Consider the following 19,397-nt stretch of genomic DNA (forward strand, 5'->3'; position numbering starts at 1 on the left):
CGAGTGTCGCTTCGCGTTGTCGAGTATCGCTTCGCGTTGTCGAGTGTCGCTTCGCATTGTCGAGTGTCGCTTCGCAATGTTGAGCGTCGCGGTGTAAAAATCATAAAAATAACGCGACATTTACTCGACATTTTAAAAATGTCGCTTCGCGATGTCGAGTGTCACTTCGCATTGTCGAGCGTCGTATCGCATTGTCGCGTTGTCGTTTCGCATTGTCGAGTGTCGTGGTATGCACTTCTACCAACCTCGACACTCGACAATGCGAAGTGACAATGCGACAACGCGAAGTGACATCGCGACAACGCGAAGTGACATCGCGACAACGCGAAGCGACGCTCGACAATGCGAAGCGACACTCGACAACGCGAAGCGACATTTCTTAAATGTCGCCCTTTTTTACCGCGACATTTCTAGGCGACAGTGCGACATATCGTTTGACACTGTCGAGCGTCGCTTCGCATTGTCGCATATCGCTTCGCGTTGTCGAGCGTCGCTTCGCATTGTCGCGATGTCACTTCGCATTGTCGTGTGTCTACCCTTAGACGCGACGGACGACATTCTAAATGGCACGATAAGGACACCGTACTTTTTACTTGAAAATTATTCGCGCACTCATATATTTCTTTAGTGAGTCCTTGATTGAATTAGGCCAAAATAAACATCTATAATAGTTATTATACTATTATATCAAATTAAATCACGCCCATATATTGATTTTATCTTCAAGCTCAGATGTATTTGAACATTTGTCAGTTCAAAATTTTCAAGATTTTTATTATTCACTCAAAACACAATACATGTTTACTTGAGTTCATGAATGTAGAAATATTGTTGTAACAAAACAAAAAAAAAAACAATTCTGATAAGTTTTGATGAACGAGACAGATATTGTTCTTTTCACTGAACAATTTCGTAAGTCTCTTGTTTATTCTGGATCTTGTATTTGGAACGGCCTTCCTGATTATATTAAGTCTGCTACATCTGTGAACCATTTTAAAACCTTGAGGTATTATCACACATTGATGTATACAAATTGATAATTTCCTGTATGTATTTACATTTATGTATTTTAATAGTTTGAATATGTTAAATTTTTATGTTCCTTGTTGAGGGCCTCATGAAAGGTTGATATGTTTGTTCAAATGAGTTCTCTCGTTAAATAAAGTCTTTATTAATATTATTATTATCTTAGTCTAATCACACTGGACAACTTGTCTTCATAAAGCATGGCGGACCTCCATGCAAGCTGCATATTTCTTACACTATAATGAAACAATATTCCTCGGCAACCTTACTGCTTAAGATATATTTCATCCTTAATTTGCTGCTGAATTTGTGAATGTTTTAACTTTTTTTAAGATATTTAAGGACTTTCAATATTAAATAACAGATAGTGAGCAAGCAAGAGTAAAGTGCATGTTCATACTGCACGGATGTACAGGCCTGACGCAGTACTGCATGGTGGCAAAGGATATTAACTCTATTCTATATGGTAATCAGCTACATTATTTAAAAGCTCTATTGATTCATCATTTTATATACTACTATGCACATTGTTTGTGTGTGGGGGTTTTTTCCGTGTTTTTCTTATTTTTTTTTTAAATATAGTTAGGCATGCCAAATGTATATATATGTTTTTTTTAAAATGACAAACTATGTTATTATAATGTGATGATATTGTTGATAACCATGTTAAATTGAATGAAAAAAACCTGACTTATATCAACATTCCTCACGGACAGTCAGACAGTCTCAAATACCAAAACATTGTTCCGTACATATTCAAAAGGCTAGTCGGTTTATGACCCGTACAACTTGATTATATCTTTACGATTTCAAAAAAAATGTTTTAAATATATTGATACCATGCATATTTATGTAATTATTACCACGATATGAATGCACGATGTGATATACACAAGATGTATACTCATTTACATATAAACACATCATTGTTAAACAAATGATGAATTAACTAGGTGACCTTAAAATTAATCAGCTGTGTATATATGTATACATGATTTAATTTAAATTCTGACATAATAATTATGTAAAATCATATCTTTAGAGGAAAAAAATGAACCAGAAAATGAAATGTATTTATAAATTCATATATCATGAAACAAATGTAGCCTTATGATAATAATAGAGTTATTGTTTTGAAAAAAATACATTTAAAATTACAAATTTAGTGAGATTGTTCATTCCTCTAAGACTAGCATCTTTTTTTAAACAAAAAACCTTACCGTATATATTGCAGAAGTGTTATCAATGATTATTAAACTTGTTAAAAAATATATTAATAATCCTAAAAAATCCATAACGTTTTTAGAATCGTGTATTTAAAATCCAACTAAAATGTAACTGGCACATAAGACATTTAACGTGATGAATGGTGACGTAAGCATGAATGATTTAATTGTATAGAGAATGTGTTGTTTTTATTTTAATGGAATATAGTGGACCTCTTCACGACATAGTAGGCATTTCCGTGTCATAATGAGACACACACTTTAGTTAAGGGGAATAATAAATAAATATGAGACTGTTCATCATTACACATTAAAGGTAGTAAATCTTATCAGACAGTCTAAAACATTAATCATCTCATGACTCGAAAATATATAAATATTGACAAATACAATGCATTGGCATGCAATAATGTTCAATAATTCAACACGAAATAATAAAATCCAGATCTTTTGTTATATAGTCTATAACAATATCACAAAAATCAGATTTTTTTTAAATATTATTTTGCATGAAAAACAAGATTCTTTCAGGTCAAATCAATGCGACTAGCACCTGTGCAATATACTGATATTTCTATTCTTTCAAAGTTGCGATAAAGAAGTTTTTCAATTCTTATTTTTTGTTGCTGTTGTTATTATAATATAGCAAGAGCGATCAGTGATCACATGTGTCGCCTCATGATGGCCAGTTTCATGTTGGGACAAGTTTTGTGACAGACGGAGAAGTGATCGGAGTAGTGGCGACATAAATTCCTGTAATGTTAGGATGAAATTGCCCCAGAAGTTTATGAGGAGTAGTGGGGACAAGTTTTGTGACAGACGGACAGACAGACAGTGCACAACTAGACTTGGTACTGATCATTCCTGTAAAGTTTGGATAAAATTGCACCAGTAGTTTATGAGGAGTAGTCCGGACAAGCTTTTGTGTATCTGGCAACACAAAGAAAAAACACCTTTTAATCAAAGGGCCATAACTCGGCCAAAAATCATTCAACCGGAAAACCCGTGCAATATGCGCAAGAACTTGAGCTACAGATCAATCCTGTAAAGTTTCATTGAAATTGCATTAGTGGTATAACAGAAGTAGTCCGGACAAACTTTAAAAATAAAAAATATTAAAGGGCCACAACTCTTACAAAAATCATTGAACCTGAAAATGCTAACAATATGCACAACTAGACTTGGTACTGATAATTCCTGCAAAGTTTGGATGAAATTGCACCAGTAGTTTATGAGTAGTCCGGACAAGTTTTGTGACGGACGGACAGACAGACAGACGACGGAGAAGTGATCCCTATATGTCGCATATACTCCGTAAAGGCGACACAAAAATAGACACGTAGCGGTTATATTATGTAGAAAATAAGTGACTTGGGTATTAAAATATAAAGAGGACTATATTCGGGTGGATCTTAGACATTGACTGATCGTCATTACCTCCGCTAAAGGAACAGCGTCATTTGTTCTTCTAAGAACGATTTTACTCAAAATAGTCCTTTCATATATAGCTAATTCATATTAATTAAAGCGGTATCAATCTTTCTTTTGCTAGGCACTACGATTTGAGGTAGAGCTAACCGCCGCTAACCGAGTCTGTTATAGGTTTTGAAGCTGTGTACGAGTCCGGTTTTTAGTTTGCTTTGGTTGGGTTTTAAATCTCACCAACACAGTACTGTATAGGTCATTTTCCAGATGGAGGAAGACTTCATGTACCCTTTTGGCTCTGAACTGCGTCCCTATTTAAATTAAGGACTACAGACAGGCTACTTGACAGAAATTGCAGATGTTCTGGCTTGAACATAATTAACCTTTAATGGCGCGATAGTTGGCGTGCCAATTGAGTGCTCGCATTCAATGTTGACAAAGAGGCCGGATGGACTCTTGCTGAAAGCGCATTGGTAATATTTTAGAAGGTGTTGAATAATTGTTATCTTGCACACATAACGATATGTTGATGACTTTAGATTGACAGCCTTTAACTATTATGGTAAGTTAGTATGGCTTCGTGTAGTTAAGTACATCATTGATGATGATTCACAATAAGTACAGTAGCAAAAAGGTTTGTAGGAAATGACAAAAAGCCGTTTGTTCTAGAAGGGTTGAATGTAGGTGAAGAGAGTGAAGGATCGATGATTAAGTATAATTTCAGTAGGTCGATATACTGAATTACCTTTGCACTCCTTCCACTTGGGTTGAATATTTTAGAATTTATAAATTATTGTTACTATACTCAAACGAAATGATCTATGAAAGAAATAAAAGAATAAAAGAGGATGGTGTCGCACACTTCCAAACAAGAGCACCGCTAGGCGGAGCATTATATGCCCGAAAGTGTTTTTTTATATTAAGGATGAAGCATTTGTAAGACATTACATAAATTAAATAAAGCATTACCTCCTTCCAACAGCAATCCTCCTATAAAGTTTGAATATTGTGGGCCAAATAGAAATTAAGTTATGCTCCAGAAACTATTTTCAGTTTTAAAGTAAAAGTGACCTTGACCTATGACCTTGTGACCCCAAAATCAATAGGGGTATTCTACCCAATATGGACAATCATCCTATGAAGTTTGAATATTGTGGGCCAAATAGATCTTAAGTTTTGCTTCGGAAACTGTTTTCAGTTTTAAAGTAATAGTGACCTTGACCTTTGACCTTGTGACCCAAAAATCAATAGTGGTCTTCTACCCAATATGGACAATCATCCTATGAAGTTTGAACACTGTGGGCCAAATGGAACTTAAGTTATGCTCCGGAAACTGTTTTCAGTTTTAAGGTGATAGTCACCTTGACCTTTGACCGTGTGACCCCAAAATCAATAGGGGTCTCCAACCCAATATGGACAATCATCACATGAAGTTTGAACACTGTGTGCCACATGGAACTTAAGTTATGCTCCGGAAACTGTTTTCAGGTTTAAGGTAATAGTGACCTTGACCTTTGACCTTGTGACCCCAAAATCAAAAGGGGTCTTCTACCCAATATGGACAATCATCCTATGAAGTTTGAACACTGTGGGCCAAATGGAACTTAAGTTATGCTCCGGAATCTGTTTTCAGTTTTAAGGTGATAGTGACCTTGACCTTTGACCTTGTGACCCCAAAATCAATAGGGGTCTTCTACCCAATATGGACAATCATCCTATGAAGTTTGAATATTGTGGGCCAAATGGAACTTAAGTTATGCTCCGGAAACCAAATTGCTAACGGACGGACGGACGGACGGATGTTCTAACAGGAGAGTAATTATGTGGCTACTCTATTGTTCTCTCTATTGTTCTTTTTAGCCACACAAAAGAAAATAGCCACATAAAAGCATTACGGAATGAATGACATCAAAGAGAAAGAACAGTTACCTATTGTCCCTCTAGCCACATAATTACTCTCCTGTGAGTGCGGACGGACGGACAGACAGACAGACAAACAGACAGACGGACGGACGCCAGGGGGTATAACATAATATGCCCGAAATTCTTTCGGGCATATAAAAATGGGTTAAAAAGACTTTTTTGTTACAATGGTACCAATGTTTGGAATTTAATACTATTTGATATCGGTTCCACTTATTCTCTGACCTCTTTTATATAAATATAACAAACATATCTCGCAGACCAGTTCACATTATTACATTAACTTCAAGTAGCTACATGTATATCGTTATATCGAGTTCTTATCAAATCAGACTGAACCATGAGTCAGTCAAATTATGTATTGACTCCTTGTAATGGTTATTGTTGTTATCTTTTTAATTTTGTTCAGAATGCCACATTCAAAATATGTTATTTGTATTTTGTAAGTTGCTCTTTTCATGAGTAACCTTCTTAAATTAAAAATGTTATTAATATATTTATTGTTATCATCATTATTAGAAATGGTACAGTGTTCCGAACGTCCTTGTTTTTATACTACACTCCTTTCTGTCGAATGTTTCGTAATTATGATGAAACACTAGCTGGCCGCAAAACAATGTAAAACACTGGCCGAGTCAGCTGACGCATATCACAGAAAATGCATGTATATATTATATAAAGTTATATTAAACATTTACCGTTTAATGATAATGCGTGGTATATTTATGATAACAATCATATTAAATTGCCTTTAAAAAAATTATTATGAAGGGTTACTACACAAAATACAAGTTGAAATATATTGTTGTTATGGATCCAGAAATTGCTCTACACAAACAACAGTGAGCATTTCAGTTCCCTTAAAACAAAATAATTCAGAATAATTAATCAAAGCAACATCGCCGGGAAAAAATCGAGCAATTTCAAAGTCTGTCTATAGCCTACATTTGATATAATATAAACGAAGATATACACATCGGTGACATGTCATTACTCATCGCAAGGTCACAATAAATAAGTGAACATCAACATTATAAAAGTAGTTTATGTTGCTTAGTTCATGGAATAAAAATTTGTTACAAAAAATGGTATTTTACAACCCGGTTCACACAACAAAGCAGAAGTATTACTACCTCTGATAGTTACTAATTTAAACTTTTTAACAAGACTTCAACAACAATGAAAACTACATTTACAATAACTTCAATTTCTAGAATTAAAATTGAAATTCTTAAAGGCACATGATAGTACATGTATTAGACAAACCTAAATGACAGTAAATTCACAAGCAATGCAATACATAAATTTAAAGCATTCAGTTAGATTTCCTGATGTGCCGTTTGACGGATTCACTTCTATGAATTAAATATCTCATATGCTTTACTGAGATTAGTTTCTGCAAGCTACCCAGGTTCTTTTAAATATTTACTACTTATTATTATCTGTTCGTTATAAAGGAGATGTATTCTTTGGATCAAACTTTTCCCACAACTTCTTGTACTCGGCTTTATATAGAGAAACAATACGAGCATTATTAAGTGCCATTAGATTTTCCTGGTTCCCAGAGATAGCTTGTCGTGTCCAGTTGAATGAACCATTCAGGAGGAGAGAATCGTCAATAATCAGAAACTTGTGGTGCATCAAGTAGGAAGAGTTGTCTGTTCTTACGTTTATTCCTGGTGGAAAAATATATAAATAAACAATAAAGAAATTAATCTTCAGTATGTAACATTGCGAGCTATATTATAAATACTTCGTGGACGATCATGATATTAATATAATTTGCGGATAAATTGCACATTACAATGTATATAACCAAATACGAGGACGACAACGACGATGTCGAATAAGAAACAACATATAAACAAAAAAGGTGCTAGTTCGACCCATCCAGACGACTATTAGATAAGATTTTAAACCGCGTGCAATGGTGCTTTAAGTGAACAGATACATGTAGTTTGTTTTGTAAAAGGCAAATCTAAGTCTTGCTGTTATCCTCAAAAGTAATTAACAACAACAACATATTCCATTACTGAATAATTATATTTGCATTGATTTTGAGACCACAGATATTTGGAAGTATGGATATCTAAACGCCTAAAATCCAAATAAATAATTTATAAGTCAATCTCAACAAACACATGTATCATACATAATTTAATTTAAGCTATTTAAGAAAAATCTTATTTCATCATTTATAGATGATGAAACATATTTTTTTCAAGATAGCTCAAATTAAGTTTTATTGGAATATATGATATGTGCTGCAATTGAAAAATATACAGTAACAATTTATTTAGAAATTTTTGATTTTAATGCGTGTGGAGTTGAACACCCAAAGTGACTATTTTTAAACTGCACGTTTTACCAAAACTACTCAGAAAACAAGAGAGTACGCTATTTTTTTTATCTAAATCAGACATGTAAGGAAGAATTATAATTGGCTTTTTCTGATTTTCTGGTAATGATATTTCCATTATTCTGAATTTCACTATAGGTACTTTTTGCCTACACCTTTTAACCACTCAATATCACTTATTACTATTATTATTATCAATATTCATTTTATACAGAAATAGTTCAGACATTGTTAGTAATTTTGACATGTTGCATGGTCATTAATTGAAAAAATTTCTGGCACCTGTCATTAATTTGAAATAAATTTATGTATAGTTTAAGTATGTATATGTATGAACTCTATGCAAGGTAAAATCACAAGTTAACTGCTCCAGGATTTAGAGATGGAAAAAATATTAATGACTTGCCCAACAAATTGTTTCTTTGGCCGCTGTTCGCAGACATCAATGTAATATCAGATTGTTAGATCGGTCGGTCATGCAGTCGAAATATATATGGTTAGCCGTTTTTCTAATTAATTTAAACAGTTTCGCAAATTCTCATGTAATAAAAGACCCACCTTCTTTTCTGAGTTTCCATATCTGAGATCCTCTAATATTAATCTGTTCATCATCACAAATAACCCTGACTGTAACGTTTCTCTTGTTCAGTTCTATAAGCAAATCTGCCAGCTCAGTACAGCATATACTAAATACGCAGACATCGACTGATTTCTTCGCGGAATTAATGAACTCATATAACCGGCTAAGAGAGTTTGGAATGTGCGTAAATCGACAATTGTTATTATCACAACCGTGATCGCCAACAAAATAATTCCTACAAGCTACCTGAGAGTCCGGAAAGAAAAGAACTTCTTCGATCTCTTTTCTACTTTCACTTTCGCTTTGACCTTTATACTGCCAACCGCGTTTACGATATCGTTTATAAAGGAAGTACACAACTTCTGAAACAAGTCCACATGCCAGAGCAACTCCGCCTACTTTAATCCATCCCGATGACATGACTATGTCAACCTGTTGCCGCGCCGTCCTTGAAACTTGAACGTTATGCCCTTAATTAATTATTAATTAAACACTATTAAAGTGTCGTGAACTATTTCGATCGCTTTTCAAAAAGCCGAGATATTATTCAGTTAGTTTTAATAGTTTTGCTGATAGATCTCAATCCATCCTTTGCGAAACATTTTCCTAATTAAAACCATTTGAATTTCTTTCAGTTCTGAAAGTTTGTAAACGTGCGTCAAATCGAAAATAACCAATTTGTTTACTTCCGTTTCCGTTTCCAACATGGCAGCTTCGTGAATTGCGAATAATTTTCAAAGTTTATCGCTTGATTCTCAGAGGGGATAGATTATAATAACAAAACTTTATAGAAAATGAGTAACGAAGATGATGTAGTTCTTGACTTTGGTGAAGAGGAATTCGATAAGAATCGGATTTTAAAGTAAACACATTACAAAAAATATCGATGTTTTAAACAGATAGTGTACAAGTATTCGACCTAATCAGTTTTCGTCTAAAATTTCATTTTATATAGCCACTTGTTGCACTCACAGATGGTAATTTGAAAAATGAAAAAATAAGTAAAATTCGGTTAAGTTAATTTAAAATATTTAAATATGTAAATACCTTATTAGGCCTAAAATGGGTTTGTTTCTGGTTACTTCACCCAAAAAACAATGGGTATGTAGGTAACAGGGGTGTGGTAATCCTACATGCCAGACTTTTATAACTAGGGACTTAATGCCTGCGGACAAGTAGAATTTTCCATAGGGCTTATCCGTGGACAAGAAAAATCCAGAGGGAGAGGAAAAGCAAAATACTGTACTATTTAATGTATTTATTTTATGTCCTTTATTAATCAATTTAATGGGGATAACCTTTAATTATGAAAAAAAATACATTTTTCATTTCAATAATTTGTGTTTACTGAGCACGTTATTGTTTTTCATTTACAGACATCCTGTGGCAGTGTTTTTCCACCTATTTTTCCGGATTGGAGCTCTAGTTGCATATTTGTTGTGTGGATGTTTCAGTGACAGTTTTATCACCAACTTTGTTGTTATTGTTATTCTATTGTCCATGGACTTTTGGACGGTTAAAAACATTTCGGGTATAGAACTTTTTTGAATAGTTCACATTCTTCCACTTTTTGAATTGCACTTAAAGTTATTTTCTGAAGTACATTCAAGTATGCCTAGTGCTAAAAGTAAAAAAGACTGAATGTTGTATTTTTTCATTGTCTCAGATGTTTTAATGTTTGCAGGCGCCTTATCAAACTACTTTTGAAAACTGAATACTGCTTAAGTTGTTCTTAGACTGTAAATAATAATTATATATCCACAATTTATTGCTGCACTTAATGATATTATACACCTAATTGTTTTTCAATCATGTTACCAGTTTATACAGAATTATATTTTAAACTCGTTACTGAAAGAAGCTATAAGCTATAACTTTATAGACACAGTCTTGAATCTGATCCTTGAATCAACAGGTACAGAGGAATGAGTGTATGGTTGTCCTAAAGAGACCTGCTTTGATAAAACATAGATTCTGAGATTACTAGCCTGCAGGAGAACTAATTCTGTCTGATAATTAAATTAATGATTTTATTTTTAAGTATATTGTTTTCCTGTGATATGAAAGATAATTTTGATGTTTTAGGTCGATTACTGGTTGGTCTAAGATGGTGGAATTATGTAGATGAAGAGGGCAATAGTAAATGGATGTTCGAATCTCGTAAAGTAAGTAAAATATATGGATATTTATTTAAAAGGCCTTTACTTTTCCAGGAAATGCAATTATTCAGGTAAGACATTATGTCAGTTGGTCTTGTTAATGTGGTCAAGTGATTAAGGTTTATAAGACTCTTACACTGGCTGCCGGTACAGACCGGAATAGCTAGCTGGAGGGTAACTGTTTACGGCGGTAACGAGGCTGTGCCGAGTTTCCGCTAAACAGTTACCCCGAGAGCTAGATATTCCCGTCTGTACAGCGGGTGTTTGATTCTTCTTTTTTGCATATTACATGTCAATTATTTTTAGAACAGAAATTATGAAAACTGATATTCTCACTATTCATTCTTTTCTTATAGTAGCGCATGAACTTTCAACATCATTCATAATGGTAAAATGATGTCATCCTATGAACGCAATTCATTTATAAAAGGTGCGTGACAATGACGTCATTTAAAGCATGTGACATGTCTTACATGGGGGGTGTAAGATATAGTTTTCTAGCACCAGTGTAAACGGTAGATAATCCTGTCAGATATGCAAGAAATTATTAACTGTTTACTTTAGGTCACATTCCCCTCTCATGGCTTTGGTTATGAATCTTGCCATTGGGTTTTTGTCATTTTAGGAATGTATCCAGCTTGATTGGGTGCTATCCCAGACCTGAAAAATGCACAAATTGACAAGTCCTGAGGTCTGCCTTCTAGTAAGGCGTGAAAGTTGTAATATGACCTTTACACTGTCAGTGTAACTTAAATTCAATCATGTAATTTTAACTATAATGTTTTGATTAAGTACAGTAGTTAACTGATACAGACTTCAAACATATTCTGGAAGGTAACATTTTTCATGTGCCAAGTTTGATTTAAGTTTTAGATTGTGTTCTTTCAATATCTTGATGCTCGGCTCCTCCATTCTTTGTTGTTTTTTTATGCCACAGGGCATAAAGTAGTTGAAACGTCTGTCAGTTCATCTATCTGTCTGTCTGCACAACCAAATAAGGGTAGGGGGTCATCTAAATGTAACAAAAGAGAACAATATAGTTCATTCTTTAACAATAAAGGAAGGACCAATGGCCCTCCATTAATTAAACAAAAGAAAATAGAAAATAATAATAGAGATGGCCCATTATTTAAATTTTTTTTTATCTCAATTCGGTTGCAAGTCTGTCTATCTGTACGAGGTTGACCTTAACCAACAGGTTTTATTTTAGGTTCAACCTGTACCAACGGCTTCATAATTTACACACTGACTAATCAATATAAAGTACATGATCTGGGCAAGTTACATTACTATGGCTTCCATTTTTTTCAAGTGATTATCCTTTTCAGCACTTTGGAAATAGATATGGTTAACCTTAATCGGCAAGTTGGATATATCCTAAGTTCTATCAGTACTGATTGCTTCATAATTTGTACATAGTACAAGTTATTGCCAAGTTATATAAATGTGCCATCTATTTTCCAAGGCATTTCCCTTTTATCACTTTGAAAATAGTGCCTTTAATGGTTATAGTTCAAGTACTATTCCTGCAAGTTGGATTTATCTTAAATTCACCTAATTGTATATTATTTCATTTATTTAATGATACCTTCCATATTTGGTGGGTGGATTCCTTTAATAGTCCTCTCATGTTTTGTGGAGTTATGGTTCACTGGTGACAAATAAGTTTTAAAAAAGTGGATAGATGTTTCAATATTTACCATAAGTGACAGATGAATATTTTGTTAGAGTATGTTTTATTACATTTTCCTATATAATTCATTTACAAATGCTACATCTATATAACATATTATATACTTTTTGTTCAAACTCCAGACTGATATCAAGAAAATGAAAAAAAGGATAATTTACAGTGTTAGAAAGTTTTATACTACATGTATACTTTGCCAGTTTTATAGGCTTTATACATTACTCTATAGATTTTTTAATGTGAATCATTATTTCTATAACTCTATGTTAACAAAGCAACTTTTATAAATTTTAGAATAGAAAAGGTACTGTAACTGCCACAGAATCTCGGATATTCTGGTTGTCTCTAGTCCTGTGCCAAATCTTATGGATAGTCTTCTTATTTGGAACAATATTTACATTAAAATTCAAATGGCTTGTAAGTATGATTTTATTTGTTTAACTGTTAACCCTGGGCATCTGTGGCAAAGTTGTTATGGTTGTTGACTTCAAACCACATGCCCCTCACTGCCGTGGGTTTGAATCTCTACAGGGACTTTTAATTCTTTCATGTGAGCTTACAGAACGTCGGTTCTGCTCAGGTGCCCGTCCGTGCCTGAAAAAATGCACGGAAGGGCACCTGAGGTCTCCTCCACCAGTAAAGCTAGAACGATGCCATATGACCTATACTGTGTCGGTGTGACATGAAACCCAATCAAACAAACAAAGTTAACCTGCAGAAATTAAAACTTAAATGGTCTTTTTCAACTGCCAAGTTTTGGTTTGTTATATTTGTTTGTCTGGATTTTGTGTCCCTTGCTACAGATTAGCTGCCACATTGATATGGATAATTTCTCATTTGTTTTTCCATCATAAAACTTGTCTAGACTGCTCCTCAAAAGCTAGTTGTGCAAACTGTACAGGAATAATCTGCACCAACTTCAAAAAATAGTTGTGCATAGCATCGGTATTTTCCTGTACCATGATTTGTGTTAAAATTATGGCTCTTAAATAAAAACAGGTTAAATTCCTACAGTTTTGAGAGAAATACAACAACAAACTAACTTATTTCTTTAGAAAAGAAATGGCAGTTTCAATTTTCATGTAATGTACATGTACATATATTGAACAGATGAATGTTGTTCTGTTCTGGAAAATTTTCTTGATGATGATTCAGTTGTTTTATATGTTTGATTTATGTGTGTAAAATACAAATGTATGAGAGGAATTTCTAATGAAATTTATATTTACAAAATGAACATAGGTTAATTTCCTCGTAATTAATATCATATGAAGGGCCGTGTTTTGTAATACTAAATAGGTTTATTATTCCGAAGGGTTAATTACGTATTAATGAGATTATATTTATATTGTCTAAAGTAATCAAAATGTTTGAGGTTGATGTTTTTTTTTGTTTTTAATTTAAATATGCATAATAGAAACATTGTTATAATGTCTGTGGTGTACTTATTTACATATAGTACATGTATTTAAGCCAGAAATAGTTATTTTAATGTTGCAGGAAATGAAAAATGTTTTGTTGCAACATTTATAGCAGACATTTGTGAAACATTTCCCTTGTTAAAAATGTAGGTCATAAGCAATTTTACTACAGCTTGGCAGAAAACAGTAGAATATGTTTGTGTTTATAGATGGTGGCTGTTATTGGAGTGATCATGAATGGGTCCAATCTTCTAGGTTATATAAGATGTAAATGGGGAACCAAACAGAATATGACATCACTTGCTAAGAATTTCCTTAGTGCTCAAGTTCTTAAATCAGTAAGTATTGCGCAAGATACCAATACATGTTGTTAGAAAGTTTCTGAAACTGACCATATATGAGAGTTTGTCATAGGCTTGTCTTTTTTCTGATTCAATGAACAAGTTATTTTTAACAGTCTTTAAATCTGTGGAAAGTATTTTTTGCTAGACTTTTTGAGAAAAGGTGTGCCTAGCCTACTTAGAATTGCTTTGGTATTTATATATGGTCTAAGCTACGATTTTGCATGCATATTCATAAAAAATGCATGAAGGGGTTTGGGTTTTTATTTAACTGAAAAGTATTCAGTTCACCAAGAAGATACATTGTATGTCTTCTACTTTACTATTATCCTTACATGTGAAGGTCACTTCAGAGTTTCAGGATAATAAGAAACTAAAACTGTTTAATTTAATTATTTAGATATTTTTCTTATCTATATACAGGGCTTCTGCAAATAAATGAATTATTTAAATGTTAAACAAAGAAAGCAATTACAGAGTATTATAAATTTGTTATAAAAATCGTTTAACAGGTTTTATGGCCATGTACAATATGTTAAAAGTTGTTTGCTCTATAACCCACTTCATACAGCTTGGGTTATATAACCAACTTCATACAGCTTGGGTTATATAAGATGAAACAATTTACAGTTAATATTTGTTACTAATATAATATTACGAACGTTATGTTTCTAATCTACATATTTGTTTCAGATGTTTTCCAACAAGTCAACAACTTCCCCACAACAACAGACTTGATAAATTCGGACATGATGCAATAAGTTTGGATACATTTTTGTGATATATATTGTATATAGTGTGGGATGAACAAAAACTCTGGGTCATTTATTAGCTCGACTTTTCTATGAAAAGGGGAGCTATCCTACTCGCCCCGGCGTCGGCGTTGGCGTCACACCTTGGTTAAGTTTTTCGTACCACCCCACTTTATTTCAGAAGTATTACAAGTATGGCTTTGAAACTTACCATACTTGTTCACCATCATAACCTCCATCTACAGACAAGAGTACATAACTCTGTCAAGGTTTTTGACAGAATTATGGCCCTTTTTTGACTTAGAAAGTGTATTGAGCTTGGTTAAGTTTTTTGTACCACCTCACTTTATTTCAAAACCATTGGAGGTATTGCTTTGAAACTGACCATACTTGTTTACCATCACGACCTTCATCAACAGACAAGAGGACATAACTCTGTCAAGGTTTTTGACAGAATTATGCCCCTTTTTGACTTAGAAAATACATTGAATATGGGTAAAATCCACTTATTGCCTTAACCCTTTGAGATATTGCTTTGAAACTTTTAATGCTATTTCACATCATTACCCCCATCTGTACGCAAGAGAAGGTAACTCTGTCAAGGATTTGTTTTAAAAATTAAGGCCTTTTATCGACTTAGAATCTTGGTTAAGTTTTTAGTACCAGTCCACTTTTTGACTGAACTGTTTGAGATATTAATTTGAAAGTTGGAATACTTGTTTACAATCATGATTCCCAAACATGTCCAGGAGAAGGTAATTCTGTCAAAGATTTTATTTGAATTATGGCCCTTAACTGTCAATGTTTTGTATTATAGGCAAGCACTAAAAAACTTAAAAAATCTAAAAAAATTCATTCCTATCCACTTGTTCACTTTACCATAAATTATGTCATAATAAAATAATTCTTCACTAAATATCTTAATGCTCATGGCCATTGTTCACTTTAAAAATACAGAGATTCTTGTATTGCCTTTTACTGCAAAAACTTTTTTTATTGGCAAGCAATAAAAAAGTCGAGCGCGCTGTCTTACGGACAGCTCTTGTTGGTATTCTTAGGACAGTGCTGGGGCAGGCTGTGATGATTTGATGATGTGTGACACTGTAAGATTTTAACAACATGTACTGGTCAACAGCATGTACATGTATGTAGAAAATCTGCAAGTGGAGATAGATGAATTCTTGCTGACTGTGTTTAACAATTATTTATTTTGCATATAATATAAGTATTAGGTTTTTTTTTCTTTATGTAGACTACACTTTTAGAATATCCTATATAAATTTTAAAATATCAATAGCATAATTTATGTTTCAAGGTATGAGTGTTGTTTGTATAATTAATTACAGTAAAGCTTTTCATGCTGTTGATGGTACGGTATATGGTAATGAATATAAAATCAGGCAAAGAAAAGTCCTTATCAACAACATCCACTCAATCTCTAATACCACTGTGGTAATATTGAAATAGTGGCATGGCCGATTAGTTAATGTGCTTGACTAATGATTGCTGGCCATGATTGCTCAAACCCTGTCAGGAATAAACTGTTATTTCCTTGAGCAAGAAACTTTACACTCATTGCTTAGTACTGGTTGGTTCCGGGAACAGATTGAAGAGTGTGGTACACAAACTAAAATAAATTCTATATTCTGAATTTTTGATTTGTTCATGATATGTAATGTATAGTCTGTACATAATATATATGAAGATTACTTGTATACTTATTGGCATGTTCATCAATGGAATTTTGGGTCATTTTTTACCATAAATGTAAATTCTTAAGTTTGGATAACAGAATAGACTTGTACCAGAAAGACTTTACCATTATTTTGATAAAAGTCTGGTTTATAACATTCCATCATCTTTTGATCATTTAAATGTCCCATATTTTATTTCTCTATTGTGCTGATGTTAGAAGGTATTGGATTCTTCAATACAATATATATTCAATAAATATTTCTTGTTTACATCATACTATTTATATAGATTTTATTGCTTTATTTTTAAGTTACTTGTATACATTGAAAAGCATTAATAGTTATTACTTTGATTAAGCTGTAAGGGATATATATGTACATTGTTTATGTACATTGTACATATTTTAATTGTTGTATAACATAAGAAGTCCAACAACAACATTGTATAATTATGACGGTTATCATTTAATCTTTTTATACAATCAATAGTTGTTGTATATTGATGTCCATTTAGGCACAATTCAGATTGAGAATATTTCTTTTAGAAACAATATATAATAATACATTATCTTAGCATAACTAAACCAGGTGTAAATTACTCCCTGGTACATTTAGTTACCCCTTTCCCCCTGGCAAATATCTTAAATGGACTTGTCCATTGTTAATATGGACAAAAACCTTTCTTTGTTTTGCAGCTGTTTAGGAGTCCAATAGAATAAGTATTGTTCTAAACAATGTATAATAACCACTTTATTTCACACCACAGTTTTTTGAAACTTTGAAAATACTGTTACTTTATGTAAAATAAGGAATCAATATAAGTTTTTTATATAGTTCAGTGTGTATAAATTGTCTGATCATATATCTAAATAAGTAACAATAATATTAGGTAGTTTTATCTATGGTTTGTCAGATTATTTATTGAGTTATAATACATGTATTAGGCCAGTGTTGTAAAGAAACCTCATAGAAAGTAATTCAGCAAAGACTTTTCATGCTTCTTTTGTTGTTTGTTATGGTTTTTTTTTGTTAAGAAGATCATAATTGTCATGTACTTTGTTTTTATACTTTTTAAGATCATGGTACAATACATTAAATTGGGATGTAGGGTGATCTATTGATTTGTAGAATAGTATGAAATGTATAAAATTCTACCAGTACCCTGTTACAGCCTGTGAAATACTTTGGGAAATCCATTTTGTTGTTTCGAATTTGTGATTTGAATATGTTATCTTAACCTGCCTGAAGCTTGATATGTTAAAAATGAAGAATGGAGTTATAAAGAATAAAGATTAAATGATAAAATAATTGTTTGTTATTTCTCACCTTATAAAAAATAACCAATGAACTTTCAATGTTTGAACAACACTTTGTCTAATATAGGTTTGACAGCTGTGTACTCAACAAGTAGATTTTTATATTGAACTCAACTGTGTATAATAACCTTACATTCTTCCATATCACATGTAAATGTCATGTTTATGTGAGTCAGGGATAATAATTATCCCCCGACGATGAAATCGGGAGGGGATATTGCTTTGACATTGTCCGTCCATCCGTCCGTCTGAATTTCATTTCTGCGCTAGTTCTCTGCAACTACTGGCTGGAATTCAATGAAACTTTATGGAAATAATCAATTTAAACAGGAGAGGCGCATATTATCGGCTTGTTCCAGTCAGAACTTTTAACTCAAAGTTATGGCCCTTGATTAGTTGTGCAGTATGCATATAGAGCAAAAATCGTTTCTGTGCTACTTCTCTGCAACTACTGGCTTGAATTCAACTAACTTTATGGGAACCTTCAATACTAAAAGGAAATGCGAATATCGTGGGCTTGTTCCGATCAGACATTTTACCTCAGAGTTATAGCCCTTGAACAATAATGGTTTCCGTGCTACTTCTCTGCAACTACTGGCTGGAATTCAACGAAACTTTATGGGAACATTCAATACCAACAGAAGATGCGCATATCATTACCTTGTTCCAGTCAGACACTTAAACTCAGAGTTATGGCCCTTGATTAATTATGAAGTATGCATATAGAGCAATAATCGTTTCCACGCTACTTCTTCTCAGCAACTACTCGATGGAATTCAACAAAATTTTATGGGAATCATCAATATCAAGAGGATATGCACATATCCTCAACTTGTTTAGGTCAGACATTTTAACTCGGAGTTATGGCCCTTGATTAGTTATGCAGTATGCATATAGAGCAATAATCGTTTCCGCGCTTATTCTCTGCAACTATTGCCTGAAATTCAACGAAACTTTATGGGAAACTTCAATTCGATTAGGAGATGCGCTTATCGTTAGCTTCTTCAGGTCAGACACTTTAACTCAGAGTTATGGTCCTTGATTAGTTATGCAGTATGTATATAAGGCAATAATCGTTTCGGCACTACTTCTCTGCAACTACTGACTGGAATTTAATTAAACTTTATGGGAACCATTAATACCAAGATGAGTTGTGCATAATTTGTTGCCTTGTTCAGACCAGACCCTTCATTACAGAGTTATGGTCCTTGATTAGTTATGTAGTATGCATTTAGAGCAATATTTCTATTTCTTTGCAACTGCTGTATTGATTTCAACAAAACATTATGGGAACCATCAATACAAAAAGGCAATTTACATCAGTTCTCATTGCCATGTCCAGATATTACTATTTAACATCGAGTTATGACTCTGTTATTGCCCTGAATATTTATTATGTAAAAAGAGTATTGCTGTTTACGCAATGATAAATATATAAACAAAGCCTTATGTCTTCAGTTGTTGTGTTAGTTATAACCAGTACTT

At 33.2% G+C, this 19,397-nt stretch overlaps 2 protein-coding genes across 3 annotated transcripts; one reads left to right on the top strand and one right to left on the bottom strand.

Annotated features, from left to right (window-relative positions):
* Positions 1 to 6,556: 6,556 nt before the first annotated feature.
* LOC132726867 (uncharacterized) lies at positions 6,557 to 9,200 on the bottom strand. The gene is made up of 2 exons (XM_060712271.1): positions 8,518 to 9,200; positions 6,557 to 7,276 (listed from the first exon to the last, which is right to left on the bottom strand). Exons 1-2 carry the CDS (start codon positions 8,957 to 8,959, stop codon positions 7,050 to 7,052), a joined length of 669 nt encoding a protein of 222 aa, XP_060568254.1. The 5' UTR covers positions 8,960 to 9,200; the 3' UTR covers positions 6,557 to 7,049.
* Positions 9,201 to 9,206: 6 nt separating this feature from the next.
* Positions 9,207 to 17,905, top strand: LOC132726868 (Golgi apparatus membrane protein TVP23 homolog B-like). Of its 2 annotated transcripts, XR_009625267.1 has the most exons (7): positions 9,207 to 9,401; positions 9,916 to 10,070; positions 10,625 to 10,704; positions 12,683 to 12,805; positions 14,019 to 14,147; positions 14,844 to 14,978; positions 15,948 to 17,905. XR_009625267.1 is itself a non-coding variant. In XM_060712272.1 (6 exons), exons 1-6 carry the CDS (start codon positions 9,334 to 9,336, stop codon positions 14,886 to 14,888), a joined length of 600 nt encoding a protein of 199 aa, XP_060568255.1. In that variant the 5' UTR covers positions 9,207 to 9,333; the 3' UTR covers positions 14,889 to 15,748. The 2 variants fall into 2 exon arrangements, 1 of the variants encoding a protein (XP_060568255.1); XM_060712272.1 differs by lacking the exon at positions 15,948 to 17,905 and having other exon boundaries at positions 14,844 to 15,748.
* Positions 17,906 to 19,397: the final 1,492 nt, after the last annotated feature.

This window comes from Ruditapes philippinarum, unplaced genomic scaffold (genome assembly GCF_026571515.1).
Source record: "Ruditapes philippinarum isolate M1 unplaced genomic scaffold, ASM2657151v2 ctg92_1_1_1_1, whole genome shotgun sequence".
NCBI classification, from domain to species: domain Eukaryota; kingdom Metazoa; phylum Mollusca; class Bivalvia; order Venerida; family Veneridae; genus Ruditapes; species Ruditapes philippinarum.

Bases quoted from the DNA above. Each gene is read 5' to 3' on its own strand.
- LOC132726868 (XM_060712272.1), top strand. From the start codon at position 9,334: ATGAGTAACGAAGATGATGTAGTTCTTGACTTTGGTGAAGAGGAATTC. The intron at 9,402-9,915 runs GTAAACACATTA...TTTCATTTACAG, and splicing joins GATAAGAATCGGATTTTAAA to ACATCCTGTGGCAGTGTTTT. The intron at 10,071-10,624 runs GTATAGAACTTT...TTGATGTTTTAG, and splicing joins GACGGTTAAAAACATTTCGG to GTCGATTACTGGTTGGTCTA.
- LOC132726867 (XM_060712271.1), bottom strand. From the start codon at position 8,959: ATGTCATCGGGATGGATTAAAGTAGGCGGAGTTGCTCTGGCATGTGGA. The intron at 7,277-8,517 runs GTGGGTCTTTTA...TTTTTCCACCAG, and splicing joins ATGGAAACTCAGAAAAGAAG to GAATAAACGTAAGAACAGAC.